The sequence below is a fragment of the Anthonomus grandis genome, chromosome 2 (assembly GCF_022605725.1).
Source record: "Anthonomus grandis grandis chromosome 2, icAntGran1.3, whole genome shotgun sequence".
Taxonomy (NCBI): Eukaryota; Metazoa; Arthropoda; class Insecta; order Coleoptera; family Curculionidae; genus Anthonomus; species Anthonomus grandis.
In genome coordinates, this window is record NC_065547.1 from 10,475,923 (window position 1) to 10,497,863 (window position 21,941).

The window sequence follows — 21,941 nt, forward strand, 5'->3', positions numbered from 1 at the left end:
TATATATAAAGTTTTAATTTTTGAGTAAGGTATTTAGTTTATAATGCAGTTTAATAATGCATAATAAGTTTTTTTTCATGTTGAGGCAATTGACTAAGAGCTGATATTTTATAAAAATTATAACTTTTAGGGAGTAAAAAAATATGAAAATCGTTTCAGAAAAATAAAATAGAGAATTTTGTTATTTAATTTTTCTAGAAAGAAACCAAGGAAACTTTAAAGAAAATCGAAAAAAACAAATTTTGCTTAACATTAAATTTTTTTCTCAAAAAATAATTAAAGATTCTATCAAATAAAAAAAGAGTGCAAGGGCTTTTTCGGAATTTCCTCATGACAAATTTGAAGCTTTATTTTTCTAGATAATTAAGAGTTTTAAAAATTTTCCCAAAATTAATGTTTTCATTTTCTTCTCGAAGTCAACTTTGTTTAGTTTTATATAAGTTTCAGGTAATAAAAATATATAGAGGTCACTTTTTTTTCAAAGCAATTTTTTTTTTATTTTCTCAAAAAATAATAATAATAATCTTTATTTAGCAAATTGCTACATATAAAATACAAAGAGGTTAAAACGACAAAAATTAAATATGAAAAAAAAACAAAACATGGGCCTTATAATACAATTTTAAAATATGTACTCTTAATAATCGTTTAAAACTATTTATATTATTACAGATTTTTAAGTCATTAGGCAATTTATTAAATTCGAGCAAACCTTTATATAGCACGGAATTAAGCATTTGAACGGTGTTACACTTATGAGCTAAAATAAAATCAGTACAATTCCTAGTATTATAATTATGGACATCACGAAATAGCACTAACTTATCACATATATAATTAGGTAAAAGGTCTTTCTTCAACTTAAATATAAATACATTAACATTAAACATAATTTGTTGATGGACGGTCAACATATTTAAGACATTTAACATTATTTTAATAGGAGTATAGCGGTTACATCTCAATATTGTTCTCATTGCACTATTTTGATTTTTTTCCAATTGAGAGATTTTATATTGCGGTAAATTATATAAAAGAGTTGAACAAAATTGTAAATGCGGAAGAGCTATAGCATTAAATAACGTTATTTTTGTATTCATTGATAAGTTTTGTCCCATCCTATTAATGAACCCTACCTTTTTAGCAAACTTTCTCATGATATAATCCGCATGAGCCTGAAAAGTTAAGTTCGAGTCTAAAATTCCTCCGAGATATTTAATTTGATCCTCGTAAACCAATTTCTGTCCATCCACACAACACTTACACTTTCAATGTCAATAGAAGATGTCTTCGACCGTCTACCAAATATACAAAATTTTGATTCTGTGGTATTTAAGCTTAACTTATTGTTACAAAGCCAGTCAAACAAATTGCCAAGTTCTATGTTCATGTAGCAAACCATTTGCTGTAGATTTTGACCAACTATATAGAGCATACTATTATCAGCAAATAAAATAATATTTGATTTTTGAGCCACCCGAACCATATCATTAATGCAAAATAAAAACAATAATGGACCCAGAACAGTACCTTGAGTCACACCGACATCGACATTTACAGTCTCAGACATCGCATTCTTAAACTTCACACGTTGTAACCTATTACACAAATAAGACTTTAACCACTTTAAAACGTTCAGCTTAATTCCTATGTGCTCTAACTTACCCAACAATATATCCCTATCAACAGTTTCAAACGCCCTTTTAAAATCCAAAAACACAGCCAACACATAATTACCTGAGTCAATTGCCTTTAAAAAATTATTACAGATATTCAGAAGTACAGATTCACATGAATGACGTTCACGAAAGCCAGATTGGTTAGGAACTATAATTTGGTTGTTATCACAGAACTGCAGCAATTGCTTTTTTACACATATTTCTAAGACCTTTTCATATATAGGAACAGTATTGATAGGACGAAACTCATTAGACAACTTGGTATTTGGCACCTTTGGGACAGGAATAACTGTTGATATCTTCCAGAACTCCAGGAAGACGCCATTTGAAAGTGAGGTGTTTACTACGTCCAATAGCCTATTTCCAGCAACATGAAAGACATCACAAAGAATCTGTTTGGAGATGCCATCTTCACCCCGCCTACATTTTTTAAATTATTAACGACTTATCTCAATTTAGCCATTGATATTGGTTCAAAATTCTGGAGAATATTAGTTGAGGTTGGACTTCTTGGGGCATTGCTACCTATATTTTGTTGTGGTATATTTTGAATAATCTCACTGATACTATCAATAAAAAAATGATTAAATTGATGTGCTATTGCTGCCACGTCAGTCTCAATCTTTGCTCCAAAGAGAATTTCGCTCTGTATTGCTTCAGTTTTACCCGGCAGAAGGGTCTTCAGATTTTTCTATAGCTCCCTTGGATTTTTTTGATTTTCATCTATGGTTGCAGCAAAATAATTGTCTTTCTCATTCCTAATTTTACTCACGATAACATTTCGTCTTGATTTATACTCTGCCCATATGTCTTCACTTTTATGTAAAATGGCTCATTTATACAGACTATCCCTCTCACGCATTAGATTTTTAATTTCCAAGTTAATCCACTTCTTATCTTGATATTTTTGTTCTGTGACAGCTGGGATCATAGGACACATTTCGTTGAGGCTTGATGTAATAGAGAAGATGAAGGCTCTTACTTGTAAATTAACATCTGAAATGCTGGTGTTCCAAGATGTACTAATAATATCATGTTGCAATTGATCTGAGCTATAATGTTTAGTAGATCTTTTCAAAGTAGTTATATTCGGAGTCACTATATTTTGATGATCAACATTAATCGAGATAGTGGTCACTGATTTTTGGTGTTAAATGAACTTCAAGAGGTAAATTTTTATCGTTAGTTACTACATAATTTTGTCAGCATAAAATGAGTTTTTAAATAAATCCAGATTAAAATCTCCCAAAATAATAATAGTGCCATTAAAATCGCTTACCTCGTCTAGGTAGTTTTCAAAAAACTCAATAAAGGCAGCATCCTGTCTTTGTGGAGCATGGTACAATACAGAACACAAATACTTTACACCAGACAAGGACAGTTCCAAGGACAACAACCAAACAAAATTTTCAATATATTGCTCATTTTTAAACTTGTATCGAAGATCATTTCTCATTAAAGCAATTACTCCTCCAGTTTTATTATTATTGTCTGTCACACACTTTTCTAGTTTGTACCTCTCAACATTAAGTTCACAGGGTTCAATATCCTCTGATACATGAGTTTCACTGAGAAACAAGATCGTAGGTTGCCAGCCCTTTAATAAAACAATTATTTCATCCTTATTGTTCAAAAAGCCTTGAGAGTTTAAATAGACAATGCTTGAGTTCTAGACAATATTTGAATCTAATTGCTATTTGGTATACTTATTTCGCTGGAGGCCCTCTTTTGTACGAATCACATTTATTGATCTCCCACACAGTATGACGAACATCTAAGTTAAGACCGTACTTTTGATTTGATGCTGCAAAATTTACACATTTAGGTACATCCACATTACATTCTTTGTCATCATGTTCGCCAGTACATTTACCGCACACCTTACTTCCTTCACAATCATTGGCAATATGTCCATAACGGCAACATTTAAAGCAACGACGAATATTGTAATCATTAAATACCCAGCATCTGTTCCAACCAATGTTTATTTTTTCTTTTTCAATAAAGTAACTATAGGTGTTTGAATCAACTTCAATAACCAAATTAAATCGTTTGTTAATATTCTTTGTTTTCCTGATTACATTAATTTTGGTTTCTGAATTCCTCTGTATGTTGTTTTGCCTCTCAGTTTTGCCCACAATTTCCCCATCAGTCAGGGAATGTTCACACTCATTAATTCCGACTACCTTTAATCTTCTTTCCAATGATTTAGGAACATCTACTACGTACTTATCCCCCATTTTTGTTTGAATTTGAGTTTCTATAACTTTTAGATCCTTCTCGTTACCACACCTCAAAACAATTTCTTCCCTTTTTGTAGGCCCACCCAATGATAAGTCAGCGCCGATATCAGTTGGGTCTACTTTTCTTCTTATGTCCTCCTTAACCTGATTAATATTTTTCTCTGCATCTTTTTATTTCACCACCAAAATGTTATTGTCATTTTGTACTGCTCTCGCATAGGAAATTGGATGTACATTTGGATATATAGCAGCTGCTGCAGCTGGTGTAACTTTGATCCCCTTAAGGCTAGCGCCTTCTTCTTTTAAACTTCGATTTTCGTGTAGCAACATATCGACTTTATCTCTCAGTTCCTTCGTCTTCGCCACCAGAAACTGTAAGGTGTTACTGATTTCAGCAACACAGTCCTGGTCAATGAAATCATCGACCCTGCTACGCTTTCTGGTTCTCGGTACATCAACTATTGATCCCTCGCACCCATCGCACTTCCAGGTTGACTTCCTCATGTGGAATCCCGGCATATCTACATTTCCACACTTTCCATGAAGATACTGTTTGCATGCTGTGCACTGAATTATTGCTTTAAAATCGTCAAACACGACTTTACATTTAAAACAACTATCAGGATCTCCATCAAACCCATTTGTACTATTACTTGCCATTATACACACAAAAACACATCAGAGTTTTGAAAATTAAAATAAACAGAGAAATTTTGGATTTAAATGTGAAGTTTTATTTTTCCACGTAGTTGATACATAACAAACCTTTATAGGCAAAGAAAATTTAAAAAGTAATTTTTCCAGGGATTTTTTAAATTTTTTTTTTAGAAATTTTCTCAAAAAAAATGCTTTTAATTTTATAAAAAAAAATGCTCCCAGGAAGTTGAGGTGTATAATTAAGAATATAATTATTAAAAATTTCAGAGGGGTTTTCAAAACTTTCCTTTATTTTTTAAATAATTTAAATGGAAATATTAAGTTTAAACTTAAAGTTTTACACTTTTCCAGGCAGGTGATATGCATTTTTTTAAATTTACTTACTGTTTTTTTCAATGGAAATTTGAAAAAAGAAATTATTTACAGGCAAAGAAAAAATTTAAGTGTTTTTTTGAAATTTCCTCATAATAATTAATATTTTTTAAATGTCAAAGGAAAATAAGTTTAAGGTTTGTTTTTCTAGGGATTTTTTAAGGTTTTTTAAAAAAAGTTGAGATGTTTGATTAACAATATCACAAATAAGAAGAGCAAATAATGTAGATGGAAATATTGGGTTTAATTTTGAGGTTTTGCGCGTTTCTAGGAAGTTAATATGGCTTTTTTTTAATTTTTGGTAGTTTTAACGGAAATTTTAATAAATAAATAAAATCGTTTAAAAAAAATAATGTAAATCCTTTTTTGGAATTTGCTCATAACCATTCAATAATGAAAACTTTGGTTTCAAATTTAAAGGATTATTTTTCCAGGGCATTGAAATATACAAAGACAAAAAAAAAATAAATATTTTTTTTTTAATATTCGCAAAAATTTTGAAGAAAGGCCTTTCGGCAAAATAGGAAAATGTAAGGACTTTTTAATTCCTTTCGAATTTTCCGAAACTTTCCAAGATGTAGATAGAAAAACAAGATAGTAAAACCTTATTACAATTAAATTATGTATTAGTTCCACTTCTGTTTGAAAACCAGAAACATAACTGTTTATAATAATTTTATTATTGTTCACTACGTTAAGCTTTGTTTAATTTGATAAAACAATATTTTTACTTAGTTCCTGGTAGTTAAAATATATAGAGGTCGCTTCAACAAAGTGAATGATTTTTTGGAGTTTTCTCAAAAAAAGTTCGAAAAGGGACTTTTGAAGAAAAAAAGAAAATTTAGGAATTTTCATGAAGTTTCTTCAAGAAAACGTTTAAAAAAATAACAATAAAATGTTATATGGAGAGGATTTAAAAATTTTGGGGTTTAAAGTTTTATTTTTCCAGGCAGTTCTTAAAAAAGTTTTATTCTTTCATAATTTCTTCAAAGAAAATAATTTTAACCTTTCTTTAATTTCGTTCATTTCTTTTAAATTATTTATATTATTTAAATTATACTCTTTTATATTAGTTTTTCAGCAAGTTATGACATCGACATGGCCTTCAGGAAATTTTCTTAAAAAAACTTTTGTTCAACTTCTTTTTCTTAATTACAACTTTCTTTTTTTTTTTCAAAACTTTGATAGTAATATTTTAATAAAAATCAACTAGTTTCTATTAAAGCCCTTTAAAGTGTTGACATTCACAGAAAAAAAATCTTAAAAACTTAAACAAAAAAAAGCATCATCACAGGCCACCCTGTAGCCCAAACAACTCCCAAGAAACTATAAACTTTATGGGATTTCTGGAGTGGTATATATATAAGAGGCACGTAAATCATTCCGATATTATGTAAAGAAGGCAGGGCACCTTATTCTTTGGCTGCTTTTATAACCTTTGGCTCCGGTACCATTTTATCCTATAGAAAATATAACTGGCGTAAAAAATTTATGTTTGGCCGGAGCGTATAAATCGAAGAAATGGATTAGGATATGTTTAATGGAGCGATGATTAATTGTATGACGTATTTTTGTTTTTTTTTAATTTTGAGAGTTGGTTAAAATTTGAAACAATATAAAATTTTGTTTCCAAGTCTTTGTCATAAACTGTGGCTACCTGGAATTTTTTTCTAATTAAATTTGAACTGCTTAAAAATGTACAATAATTGTTTCTTTTACAGAATTAAACTAGCTGCTTTTTTACACATACTTCAAGCATGTTGTCATAAATTGCCACTGTGTTAATTGACCAAAATTCATTATGGCACTTTGTGTTTTGCGCCTTGGAAACCGGAATAAGAGTTAACGATTTCCAGGACTCCGAAGACACCATTGGTTAATTATGTGTTAACAATATCCAAAAGTCAGTCTCCAGTAATGCAAAATACGTCACAAATAATTTTCTTAGAGATTCCATTTTGACCTTTGTGACTTTTCAAAATTTGTGAAGAAATTGTTGGCGGCCGAAATACTAGAATAATGAACGATATTCGGCTGTGACATATTTTGAATAACAGAGTCAATACTATCCACAAAGTAATTATTATACATAAGTGCTATACTCGCCTCATCGGACACTACTTTCAAATCAAAAGAAATGTCATTCATAGTTTCAGTTTTTCCTGGTAAACGAGTCTTTAGATGTTTCCATAACTCGATGAATAATTTGATGAATAGTCGCTGCAAAAAATTCTCTTTTTTGTTCTGATTTCTTTGACTATGTCATTTCTTTTCTTTTAATTCTTGTTCTTTAATAAAAATTGCTCTTTTAAAACTTTTAAAAATAGCTTTTTTATTTCTTGGCGAAATATGCCTCTTTTACGCATAATATTTTTAATATTGGGAGTTATTTAGGATTGTAGTGACATCTGAGAAAAAAGTATTTCGCTATCAGAAAACTGTTGTTCCAACTGTTTTCAGCAAATCTTCAAATATATCACTCAAATAATTATTGTGCATGGATCTTCTATATTCAATTACGTTCATTTTTTTTTTGATAAAATTTTGAAAAAACCTTTCTTTTTACTTTTTGGAAACTTTAAGAAATACTTTTCGAATATCAAATTAAAGATAATTTAAGGCTTTATAAAAAGTTCGTTTACTTGTATAATTATTTATTGTATTATTACTTGTAAAATACGTTAATTTTTTGAAAAAATTAAATTCCATTGAGAACCTTTTAGAAAATTTCATATATTTTTTTTAAATTCAGAAGTGATGTTGAAAAATCCAATTGTTGACCATATACATATATCTCATTTTTCTGGAATTTAATTTAACGCAATAAATGGAGTTCCGTTTCAATTTTAAAGAGGAAAGAATTTAACTTGATTTGTATCAATTATACTTTTTAGAAATTAATTTTTTTAAGAAAATTTTAAGAAATTTCATGTACTTTTTTTTTAATACTGAAATATTTAGATTTTTTTTTTAAATAAATTCTTATTATGTAAACCAAATTTCTCTTTACTTTTGTAGGAAATTTCTACGCTCTATAAAAAATCCATTTAGAAAAATTTAACAAATTAAAAAATTAAAAAAAGAAAAAATTATTAAAATCCATACACTAAATATCAAGATATTGACATTTTTCTTAATGGAATGCCAGGAAGGAATAAAATAATTTGATTCTTCTTGGCAACTAAATATCTTGAGTTCTAGTAACTTAAATGTTGTAATTATTGATTAAATAATTGATTATTTATTAATTCAGAAATTGCCTTAAAAGCGGTTTTCTTTACAATAAACCTCATATTGATGATCAAAAAAATATTTCTAAAATTTTTTTTAATTTTGATTTTTTTTTCGAGAATATTCCAAAAAATCAAATTTACTTTTTTAGAATTTGGCAAGGGGTTTTAGCTCCTAAGAAAATACGTAGAAAAATTGTCAGAAGCTGAAGTTTTTTGAGAATTTTTTAAAAAATCTTTCTTAGTGCATCTTCTTTCTAAGTGCATTCTTGCAAAAGAATTTTTAAAAAAGAACAATTTTTTTGAAAAAATTCTTAATTCTTCTCTATAATTTAATCCTCTCTGTAATTTATATTTTTACTAAATTACATCCCAGCTCCTTGAAGGATTATAAAAATAATATTAAAACAAATTAAGGGACAATCTTTACAAAATTCCAAAAGAAAACGGTTTGAAAGTGCTATATTAATGGGGTTTTTTAGCTATATAAAGTCCAGTGCAACCATATATTAAAATGGCCACCAGCATTCCACCTGCCAAACAATGTCATCTACCTTCTATTTACATTATTTGAGAAGTAAAATGCTGGTGTTCTGCATTTCCAGATCTTCTCCATACCCTCATTCGACGTGAATCTAGATGAAATCCAAATCTGGATTCGTCGGTGAATAAAACTGTAGCCCAATCATCTTCATTCCAGTTTTGATATTCTTGGCACCATTCTAATCTCGCAGCGCGATTGCCTCTGGAAAGAGGTAGACATCTAAGTGGCCTTCGATTGTGGAGGTTGGCTTCATGGAGACGTTTCTTTATAGTATCACGGCCTACCGTAATATTGTGTGCTCTCTACAAGTTGATAACCAATTCAGGAGCTGTAATGTTAGGTTGCCTTCTAGCAGTTAAAACTAAAAATCTATATTGAGCAGCTGTCGTAGCGCGGTCACATCATGGATGTTGTTCAGCTGGATTTCCAGTTTCACGAAAACGCCGCCACAATCGACTTATAACGCTCTGAGAGACTAGACGCTCAGCTACATCAATTTGCCGCATGCCTCCTTGAAGAAGTCCTACAGCTCTATTCATCTCGTCCAAAGTTAAATGACGTCGTTCCATGATAAAACACAATTTTTTTATCCACTCTGCAAAGCAGTAACTCTGTACCATGAACGAAATCGAGACTACCAGAATATTCATTGCAATATCAAAACCATGGTTTTTTCTGTTTTGTGAAAAAATTCCTAAAATATTTATTATCAATGTTAAGATTCTGTTTTTCTCACAGAAATCTACAGGACGAGCCAATCTTCAAATTTGATTTAAATTGATCACCAAAAAATTTTTTTTTTTTATAATTTTATTATTTTATAAAAAAAAATATCCTTAGACTTTTCCGATGTGTGTATTTCCATATATTAGTTAAAACGTTCAGTTTACATGGACTCAAAATTTTGTACTCCCAAAAATTTCTGACAGTAAACAATGCACTAATAAAAGAAATTAATAAAATACTCCTAAACAATTAATAAAAAAACAAAATTCGTATCGACTCAATTTTTTTTAATTTTTTATAAAAATTAAAAAAAAAATATTCAAGAAACTTCCAAAAATTCCTTAATCAAATATATAGAGGTGAATTTTAGACATGTTAAAAATATTATGTAGAAAAACAAGAATGTATTCCCAAACTCTAATCAAATCGTAGCTGCTTATTCGACTACCATCCAGAAGATCCTTTACCATCATTTAAACCTAAAATTTTCACTTTAAAGACCGTATATTTTTGAATTGCACTTAATTTTTATGTGGATTACAGGGAATAAAAAACAAAAATTTTAGTGTGGCACACATTAAAACTGACAACGTTGTAGGACAAAAAAGAAACGAACGTACCATCGATGTTCTCGAGCGCCTTCACAGTGGATTATCGCCATGGGAAAGCCATGAAAGCGACGTTATACCCATTTCGACCGGGTCTGGTCGTAAACAACTCAATATCCACCGTAAAAGTGACCCGTCGGTCCTTTTCCACATATATAAATATTATTTTTAATATGTGTTTTACGGCTTTATAAATATTTTATATATTCAGGTGTTAAGATTTTTGTATCGACGGTATTATAACGTCGGCCCGTTCCTTTGAGAGTCGGCGTCTTAAAAATCCATAAACGTCAAGTCCGTTTTCTCGTCTTGAACGATCATTCATACAAAATATCACTACAGAATTACAATAGTGGGAGTATTCAAGAATATCTTGTGAAAACAGCTGAATTTTTGCTTTTTTGATTCTAGTTTTCACCCTGGTCGGTTCGAATGGCAATGATCTGAATCCATCAACTAAAAACATCTTTAAAATTGGTGCCCCATGTACCTTTCCAGGTAAATTGGTATTCCAAATCCTCTGGAAAGACCCTTCAGAATCCTTTAATTTACTTCATTTAAATCGGTGTTTTAAAATTTGTCATCATTCTGTATTGCTAATAAAGCTGAACTGCTAAGGAAATTAAATTTTAAAATGTTCTTATAAGAATTTGAGACCTATTGAACAGTACATTAAGATATTATTAGCATTAGTATAAAATAATACGAAACCTCGTGAATGAAAAGAGATAAAAATGGTTGTTGACCCAAGTTAAAAAGGTCCTATTCTAAGGAGTAAAGGTTCTCATATATTTTCATTCTCATTTATTTTTTGCGTTTTTGATTCTAGTTTTTAACTTGGTCGGTTCAAATAGCAATGGTTTTAAGCTTTTCGCTGAAACCATTTTTGAAATTTGTCCCCTATGTACTTTTCCAGATAATTTGGTATTCCAAGTTTACTGGAAAGATCTTTTGGAGTCTTATAATTTACCCCATATCAATCAAAACTTTGATGTCAATATTTACCATTCCTCCTGTAATAGAAAATAAGAGTATTGTAACCCTATTTAGATCTTAATGGATTGCATTCTTTTGCAATTATTAGCTAAAAAAAATATTATTCATTATTCATTGTTACAGGTCTGGTTTCAAAATAAACGGTCGAAAGAGCGAAGGTTAAAGCAACTAACCTCCATGGGACGTGGTCCGTTCTTCGGTGGTTCGAGGAAGATGCGAGGTTTCCCCATGAACTTGTCGCCAGGTGGATTAGAAGATGGTCCACCGGGTTTCCCTTACTTTGCTGACGGTAAATTCGAGTTTGGTTATGGAGGTCCTCCGTTTCATCCACACGACGGTCCATTCTTTCCTGGACACCATCCTGGAGGTGGACCCGGAGGTCAAGGATTACCTTTTAACCAAGGAGGTATGTTTCGTAAGTTTCGTTTTTTTATTTATATTTGTTTTTTAATAGTATGGACTTTTTTACGTAAATATTTCTATAAGAGGCTCAGTCACATAACAATTCTTGGGTCACTTAATAACCAATAAATCATATTTTTTTAAATGGCTGGGTTATCACGTAAAATAACGGGAGACGTAATAATCAACGAATAAGAATATTGAATGATTTTTTAAATTATGAATATAGTTATTTATTGATATTTTTTGTTACGATTGTCTGAAATTTATTTCACGAATCGCCTAACAATCAATGGATTATCACGTAATAAACATCAGGAATGATGTAATAATCTATACATTTTTTTGTTAATTATGTTTAACTTGAATTGCTCAATTAAATTAATTTTAATCACTATAAACAATGATATTTTTTTATGATTTTTTTTAATTGCCGAATTTCAAATCAATGATTACTTAATAATTATCACAGGTCGAGGTAATAATCAATAGATAATAAACTAATAAGAATCCATGAAAGATAATTTTTTTACTGTAATTTTTTAAAATTATTGGGTTTAGAATTAGTTATCACATAACAATTATTATGACAGGCGATATAATAATAAATTTATTATTAATTGATAAAACTCAATAAAAGCATCATTAAAACAAATATAGTAAAGAATTGTTACGTGATAATAATTTTAAACGTAACAATTATCAATTATGGTCGTGCTCAAGATAAATTATATTGGGTATTATCACAGACGATGTAATATTCAATAGATAATCAATGAATAAATAATAAACCGGATTTTTTAATTTAAATTATCATAAATTTATGGGTTTAAGATGAATTACCCTAATGAATTATCAAGCGACGTAATAATCAATAAATTATAAATTAATAAGAATCAATGGACTTCAATTTTTATTGCGGTTATTTTAAATGACCGTTTAAAATGAATTATCATTGATTCATTTTTACAGCTAACGCAATAATCAATAGATATTCAATAAATACATTTTTTATTGCATTTATCATGGATTGCTGGGTTTAACATGAATTATCACATATTAATTGACTTAGAGGATGTACTAATCAACAAATAAAAATCAATGGCCATAGTTTTTTATCAAGTTTTTCATGAATTATTGCGATGTAACAATTATCAATCATGGTCGTGTTAAAGATAATTACCCTAATGACTATATAATTTATTGATTATTACGCGACGTAATAATCAATAAATTATAAATTAATAAGAATCAATGGAACATAATTTTTTACTATGATTATTTTAACTTATTTGGTTTAAAATTAATTATCATGTAATAATTATCATGAATGACATAATCAATAGATCACCAATTCAAGACAAACAACGAATAACCATTTTTGTTATAACGGTTATCCTAAATTAATGAGTTTTAGTTGAAGTATGGTAATTATATAAAACTGATCAATCATAAATGTGTGAAAAAATGTGTTAATAAATAATAGAAAAGAATTCATCAACTATCATTTTCATTATGGTTGTCTTAAATTACCGAATTTAAGAGGAATTATCATTAGATAATTTTAACATCTGAGGCAATAATTAGTACATAATCAATAAATACAAATCAATAAACGAAAATTTTTATTACGATTTACAAAGATTATGATGTAATTTGATGGATTATCATGTAATAATAATCATATACTTTTAATTAATTTTTCTTTAAATATATAGGTTCAAGATTAATTATCACGTAATAATTATCACAGGCGACGTAACAATCAATAAATAGTCAACGAATAAAAATCAATAGACAAATTTTTATTACGTTTTTTATGGATTATTGGGATATAATTTTAAGGATTATCATGTAATATTTATCACAGGTAACTTAAAAGTCAATTAATTTTCACGATTTAGATAATAATTACTGAGTAACCCTAATAATCAGCCATGGGTTAAATGTGGTTTTATGGCATTTTTGGGTTTATTTTCCTTTTCCTTCAAATATGATTTAATTTTCTTAAATTTATTTCACGAATCCCGTAACAATCAATGAATAATCACAGAAATTATTATTTTATATTACCATAGTTGACATAATATTATAACATATATATAACATATATATAACAAATCGGAATTTTATATTGCAATGTGTTGATAAATAATGCAAAAGAATCAATGAACTACAATTTTTATTGCGGTTAAATGACCGTTTAAGATGAATTATTATGAAATCATTTTTACAGCTGACGTAATATTGAATAGATATTCAATAAATACAAATCAATGGATAAAATTTTTTTATTGCAATTAGCATGGATTGTTGGATATAACATGAATTGTCACATAATAATTGATTTAGACGATGTAATAATCAAGGAACAAAATTCAATGGGCAACATTTTTTATTGCGATTTTCATGAATTATTGGGATATAGCCACAAAATTGCTTTTTATTTTGTCCTAAATTTTTGGGTTTAAACAGTTTTATATATCACATAATACTTATCACAGGTAACCTAAAAATCAATTAATTTTCACGAATCACGTAATAATCAATCACAGGTCAATTGTCGGTTTTGGGTTTTGTTTTAATGTGTCGTTGTTTATTTTGTTGTCACGTGATAATCATTCTTTATTAGCATTTCCTAGTGCTGTGTTTATGGTAAATTATCACGTCATAATTATCACAAGTAACATAATAATTAATGGATTATCTGAAATTATATATGTATATTTATAATGAAATAATCAATAGATATTCAATGAATAAAAATCAATGTATGTATATATTATGAATTAAGTAATAATTCTAAGCTCAAAAATTTTGCACAGTTGTAATAAGAAATGGTTTTTATTCATTTATTATTACATAAAATGTAATTATTATTAAGTCATAATCTTCCCAAGTAACATTAAAATTATTTGAATATCACGTGATAATCATCTCTAATAACGCAATAAATAATCAGTGAAATATCACGTAATAATCAACGGACGATAACTTTTTTATTACGAATGTTTACACTACTTATCGCATATAAATTAATGGAAAATCAGAGGATAATAATTACATAAATTGGTAGATTTAAGACGGACTATAATATCAAGTAGTATAATTATCAAATATGCCATAATATCAATGGAATAGCCACAAAAAAATAATAATTGCATTATTATTACTTTACAATAATTTACATAGGCGAAGTCTAGCCAAAGGCTAATCTACTTAGTCGATTTTAGCAAATATAACCAAAATCACTTTAAGTATATGTAAATTGGCTCTTCTGGAAAAACAAAAGTTTTTCAAACTAGTACCTAAGTAAATATGTGGGTACACATATTTACTAATATTGTGGAGAAGTTGCAGTCTGCATGTTTAAATTTCTATGATTTTATTTCATAGAAGAAAGTTGTGTTTTAATATGCTCAAGTGTCTTTTAGGTTATTTCCTTCCTAAACTTTCCATTTATAATATGTTTTAGATATTTTGAAGTAATAAAGTATGTTTATTTTCTAAATGTGATGAATAAATGGTCAATTCATCAAATCGTTTTCGTAGAAGCACTTCTTATAAAGAAAACCACTATATTTTGTAATCGATTTCTTTGCTTAATAAGTTCTTATTGAAAAATATATCCTTAATACTAACTTTAAGTTTTTCAAGCTCCCTGTTCGTTAGATGTTAATTAAAACACTCGATGCTTAAAAATAGTCAACTGATTTATTTACTCACTTACCCTACTAAACAAAGTGGCTTAAAAATACTAAAAATTTGTTTACTACTATTTATGTCCGATTTAATATTCGCGCCAATATTTCGAACTGAATTTCAAGTCAACTGTCAACCAATCTTCCAGCAGTAACGCGACTCGTCATATATTCGGCAGACCATGATTCCGAAAGATTCGCTAGCCTTTTACGCGTCTCCTGAGATGTCGCTTGTATCATTCCGGAATGAGGGAGAACAGCTGGTATTCGCGGCGTTGCCAATATCGTCACAATATTTAAAATTTGTCGCCACGCGACCCGACGCGATTACTGATAACACAGTTAGTTATATTTTTCATTATTACTGTGAAAACTGTTGCAAAATCTTTGCCAACCGTATACTAGGAAGGAACATTCGCCTCATTTAATCTGTGATAAATATGATTTAACATGTTTAACTTTGATTTCAGGTGGACCAATGGATCACGGAGGTCCGATGCCGATGGGCGCAGACTTCGGCGGTATGCCGGGACAAGAAGGGGGCCAATTCATGCCTCAACCACCCGGTCCAGACCAAATGATGCCCGGAGGTCCCGGGGGACAAGGGGGAGGCCGTGGGGGCAGTCCAGAGTTCATGTCCCCCGGAAATTTCTCCGATAACCCGCAGCAGTTAAACGAGGGGCTCGTTTGGTAGCTGGCAAAGGCTCTAGCCAAAAGAGCTAGAGAATAATTTTTTTTGTTTATTTTCGGCTTTTTTTTTTCTCTCATTGTGTGTATAAACTTGCTTCCCACTATAATAGCGTCCGACGATGATGAAATTGTTTTCTTTATGTTCCTTTGTGCTATTTATTAGGTTGTATTGTTACTGTTTTGTTGTTAACATTAATGCTCTTGGTACTTTCCTTCCCGATTATGAAATGTAAATAAATAGATACTTTACTGATATAGTGCAAAAATTAGACAACAAATTTTGTAAATATATAAATATATATATAAAGATAGTGATATTGTAAAGGCATTTGGTTTATTTGTAAACTAATCTTGGATTCATTTGGAGCTTAAGATGATTTTGTTACTTCACCTCTGCTGCCCTCCTCTCAAAAGTGCCAAGCAACTTTTTTATTTATATAATTTATATAAAACCTTGTAAATATAATGCTACTAAACCTCGTAATAACCATAATTTTTGTGAAATATTTTGGTTTTTTCTTCACGTGTACATTCGGTATGTTATATAAGTTATATAGGTGCTGTATAAAAGAGCCATCCAGCGGATTATTAGTGTATATTGTTATTTACTTTTAGATGTCCTATCAATACAAATAAAACACATTCTATATAAAAATTAATCAGTAGTTTCATTTCATTTATTAAATGATGAATAAATAGGTGTTCGTAACATAATAACTAGGGGCATGTACCTACTTCTAAGAGGTCTGGTTCAGTTTTGATTCTTAAGTAATAAGGAAAAAAATAATAGGGGCTTCTAATATAATATCTAGGAGCACGTTGCCAATGAACTTAATTTTTTTCTAATTCTTCCAGGCAGTTGAAAGCATTAACATGGTTTTTACATTTCGCCAGTCAAAATTAAGGTTAAATTGAATAGACAATTAAGTTTAAAATTAGTATTCGATCGTAAATTAAATTATCAAAATATTTCTGGAATAAGACTCGAAAGCCAATGAGTAAAATATTTTTAGGAACTTCCTTGTGAAATGGATATTCCATAAAATTCGCATTTTCTTAGGAATATTCTGGGAAATAATTATTCATGAATGTCACTTTACCTGCACGTCTTAGAACAGTAGGAGTACTATTTGGAATAGGAAAAAAATGATTTTCAGAAAAAACTACTTGTATAAAAAAATGTATAGCAACTGCATGGAAAAAAAATGAAGTCATGTCAACTGAGAATTTTTGTTTAGTATTCAGGTAGAATTCAGAAAGAAATTTAGTTGGAAAATAATTATTCATGAATGTCACTTTCCCTGCACGTCTTAGAGCAGTAGGAGTACTATTTGGAATAAGAAAAATTTGATTTTCAGAAAAAAATACTTGTATAAAAAAAACTATACTTATCAACTGCATGGACAAAAATGAAGTCGGGTCAGCTGAGAATTTTTGTTTAGTATTCAGGTAGATATGTAGTAAATGAAACTGTATGCCTATAAGAAATAAAAAAAATAACTTCAACTGTCTGCGGTAGGTAACATGATGCATTCACATTAAATGTCTGAAAAAAAATAAATAGAGGTTTGTAAAATAATATCTAGACGTCGCCACTTTTTTAAGAACCAATTATGAGTTCTGGCTTAGTTTTCTAGGTGAGTAATTTTAGTCCTCAAGTATTAATGAAAAATTAATTAATAGGGGTTTCTAATATAATATCTAGGGGCACGTTGCGATTTAACTTAAACTTTTCTAATTCGTCTAGGCGATTAAGGCATAAGGCCCGAAGAGCCAAACGAGTAGACGTATGGAATATTGCTAAGAACTTCCTTCTGAAGTGAACATTCGATAAAATGTTTAAATTCACATTTCCTAAGAATATCCTGGGAAATAATTATGGTGCACTTTCTCTGCACTTCTTGTAAATGTTCTCAATAATTTTTATGAACACACCGAGAACATTTACACTTAAACTTGAATATTGTTGCGAACATTCTTAGGAGCTTTTATGCTAATTCAGGTCTTCTTCCAGGTAGTTGAGGTCCTTTTTGGAATAAGAAACATATACGCTGAAATATATACAATACACGCTGGACGCTCAATGGAATACTACCTGGTGTTCAATTATTTTGTAGAACAGGGATGCTCACATAATTTGGATCGAACTTGCTTAAGGTAAGTCGTTTGATTCATTAATTATGTTTCGCATCTCTCACATAATTTGGATCGAACTTCCTTAAGGTAAGTCGTTTGATCTATTAATTATATTTTGCATCTCTGTTCTACAAAATAATTGAACACCAGGTAGTATTCCATTGAGCGTCCAGCGTGCCTGTTAGCAATGACATCATCTTTATCGCTGTTGTCCCCTCGCGTCTTATGCTGATCTAGCAAAGAGTCAGCGTATTGCGAGACCGAGGCCAGGAACCCGCCAGTGGGATCATTAGACCAATATCGATAGCGTAAAAAAGAACACAGAGCTTAACTTTTGTTTAACTTTATTTTTAAATATATTTTTGCATTTTTTTTTTTATTAGTTTAATTTAAATTATTTAAAATTATAAAATTAATTAACATCAGAAGTGGAATCACCCATTGTACCTTTAAAAATGCCAAAACATTCCACTGAACGCCGGCGGCGGTCCACCGCGACGCGATATTCCGGTACACATAAACAATTATCTGAACAGCGACGTTGTGGAAGTTATACACCCCCTTTACCTTATACGTTTACCCCATGAAGACGATATATAAGGTGTTAATAGTGCTAGTGGCCAAGAAAAGGGTCTTGAGATACAGCATCATCTGAGGGAAATACGCCCTATAGGCTTCGCTGGGTTGTTCCAAAAGCTGCTCGTTTTCAGATTTGTCGCATGAATCACGACGATCTGGGACACTTTGCATTTGACAAAACGTATGAGATTTTTTCTTCCAAATACTAGTTTCCTAGAATGAGATCGTTTGTAAAGAAATATATTAAGAATTGTTTAAATTGTCTTTATTTCGAAACATCGGGCGGCCTGGGTACCTACATCCAATCCCAAAATCGCCAATTCCTTTTCATACGATCCATTTGGAACACTTAGGTCCGTTTATCAAAAGTAAAATGGGCAATAAATACCTTCTCGTTATCGTTGACGCTTTTACAAAATTTGTTTTAATATATCCTGCCAAAACTATTAAAACTGATTTGGTCATTAAGAGTCTCAACGACTTTATAAAACTTTTTGGCGCCCCACACCGTTTGATTACAGATGCAGGTACTGCTTTCACCTCTCGTAAGTTTCAAGATTATATACAAAATTTTGATATGACTCACCATCTCACTGCTGTGGTTCTGCCAAGGGGAAATGGTCAGGTAGAGAGGTACAATCGAACCATATTGGAATCCTTAGCAGCGTTAAGCAAGGACAATGACAAACGGTGGGACGAGAATGTTCTTAAACTACAGTTGGGTATTAATGGTACTGTTAATAAGACATTGGAGGCCTTACCGAGTGAAGTACTAATGGGGTTTCGAGTCTCAGTGCACGGTGGAAGGGAACCAGTTATTGAAGATCTAATCGATATAACTAAAGTACGTCAAGAAGTCGTTCAGAGAATCCAAAAACAACAACTTCAAGATAGAGAGCGATTCGACAAATCAAGATGTAAACCCAAGATCATTTCGTTGGGGATCTTATTTTGATAAAAGTAACTAGTTTGCCGGCTACAGCAACTAGTCGAAAACTTATTCCTAAGTGGAGAGGTCAATTCCGGGTAACCAAAGTTTTAGAAAACGATCGTTATGAAGTAAGCCACGTGGTAGGATCTAAACGTTCGCATAAATCTTATCTTGGAGTGGCCGGTATTGAGAACATTAAAGCCTGGATTCACTTAGCGACGAATCCTTTTGATGAAAAGTAGTCATTTTTAAGGTTGGGTTAGTCTAATTAAAATCTAGGTATCTGATCTTGACTGTGCCTGTGCTTTGCTTGACTTGTCTGTGACAGATGAGCTATTCTTGCAAAAGTATTTACTTGAATTATAGACGCTGACCTTGACTGTGTCTGTGATTTGCTTGACTTGTCTGTGGCAGTTGATCTGTTTTTCGTGACCGTAATGTTTCTTTTTTGAGCCTTTATTCTAGATTGTGCCTGTGAGTTTCTTGGCTGGTCTATGGCAACTTTTTAATTCCCCATTTATTCTTTTATTTATTTAATCTCGTATCTGGGTTAAGAGGACGCTTTTAACTAAGATACAATAATTACATTTATTTTAATTTTGGTTTATTTTGACAGCAATGATCCCAAGGGCAGTCTTCTGTTGACTGCATACAATTTCAAGAACGAAGACGTTGTCTTAGGTCAGGAAAGGCCGTGTTAGCAATAACGTCATCTTTATCGCTGTTGTCCCCTCGCGTCTTATGCTGATCTAGCAAAGAGTCAGCGTATTACGAGACCGAGGCCAGGAACCCGCCAGTGGGATCATTAGACCAATATAGATAGCGTAAAAAAGAACACAGAGCTTAACTTTTGTATTTACCTATATTTTATCTATATTTTAGTAACTTTATTTTTAAATATATTTTTGTATTTTTTTTATTAGTTTAATTTCAATTATTTAAAATTATAAAATTAATTAACAATATGATTTTCAGAAAAACTACTTGTAAAAAAATTATATCAACTGCCTAGAAAAAGAGATGGAGATGTTAACTGATGGAATTTTTTTTGAATATTCGAGGCAGTTGAAATAAATAAAAATATCTATAAGAGATAAAAACAATATATTCAACAGTCTGTAAGTAACACTGCAATACAGTGAAGGTCTGAAAAGAAATAAATAAAGGTTTGTTAAATAATATCTAGGGGCACGTCGAAAAGTGAACATTAGTGTAGAACCTAAGATTGCTGCTTATTCGACTGCCAATAACATATTGTCCTTTAAAGAAGTGTGTAGTATAACTCACTTAAATTTTGTACAAAATATGCAGAAGTAGACAGTTTCATCATGGAAAAGCTTCTGGATCCGATAAAATGACAGTTTGTTGCTGATTCTTCGACTAAGAGGCGATATCGTCATTCTCATACAACATTGCTTGAAGGTCTAATCTAAAATATTTTAATAAATAAATAGTGGTTTGTAGTAGAACATCTAGGAACACATTGTACATTTCCGTAAATTCTATCAAAAATGTCCAAAAAATTCAAGTATTTCGCTGCTGATACTTTAAGATCCAAAATCGCTTCGCATTGTTGTTGCTGATTATTCGACTGCCAGCTAATCAGTCGTCATATCTCATTTACTTTCCCAGATGGAGAATAGATAGAAGTTCGTAACATAATAACTAGAGGCATGTACCTACTTACAATATACAAAAATTAATTACGAGTTCTGGCTCAGTTTTGGCCATTAAATAATAATAAGTCTAGAAAAAGAGATGAAGTTGTTAGCTGAGGGAAGTTTTTGTGAATATTCCAGGCAGTTGAAATAAATAAAAATGTCTATATAAGGTAAATAAAATTTATTTAATCGTCTGTATGTAAAATTCCACTACATTGAACATCTGAATGAAAATAAATAGGGGTTTGTAAAACAATATATAGAGGCACGTCGCCACTTAAAATTAAACTTTTTCAAGTATCAATTATAAGTTCTGGCTCAGTTTTCCAGGTGAGTAATTGTGGTCCTTAAATATTAATGAAGAAATTAATAGGGGTTTGTAATATAATATCTAGCGGCATGTTACCCACTACATGTACGTTTGAGTTAGATTTTTCTAATTCTTCCAGGCAGTTGAGGCAAATGTTTTTAAAACTGTCCAGTTAATACGAATTTGAAATTAAATCAAAAATTCAGTTATTCAGTTATAAGACCTGAAGAGCCAAACGAGTAGACGTATGGAATATTGTTAAGGACTTCCTTGTAAAGTGAACATTCCATAAAATGTTTAAATTCCCATTTCCCAAGAAGATCCTCGGAAATAATTGTGGTGCACGAATGTCACTTTCCCTGCATTGCTTGTAAATGTTCTCAATGATTTATGAACATACTAAGAATATTTATATTTATACTTGGATATTGTTGGGAACAAGATTCAAAAGCTTTTGTGCTAATTTAGGTCTTCTT

The 21,941-nt window shown here is 30.5% G+C and overlaps 1 protein-coding gene across 2 annotated transcripts in view; it reads left to right on the forward strand.

The window, feature by feature from the left end:
• The window catches only part of LOC126750601 (LIM/homeobox protein Lhx5), a 146,578-nt gene extending 130,237 nt beyond the window's left edge, over nucleotides 1–16,341 (forward strand). The window contains exons 6-7 of one of the 2 annotated variants that reach the window (XM_050460247.1): nucleotides 11,179–11,470; nucleotides 15,629–16,341. In XM_050460247.1, coding sequence (XP_050316204.1) covers nucleotides 11,179–11,470; nucleotides 15,629–15,852 — 516 coding nt within the window. In that variant the 3' untranslated portion in view covers nucleotides 15,853–16,341. The remainder of the gene's footprint in view (nucleotides 1–11,178; nucleotides 11,471–15,628) is intronic. The other variant, XM_050460248.1, reaches the window with a different exon arrangement.
• The last annotated feature ends 5,600 nt before the right edge of the window (nucleotides 16,342–21,941 follow it).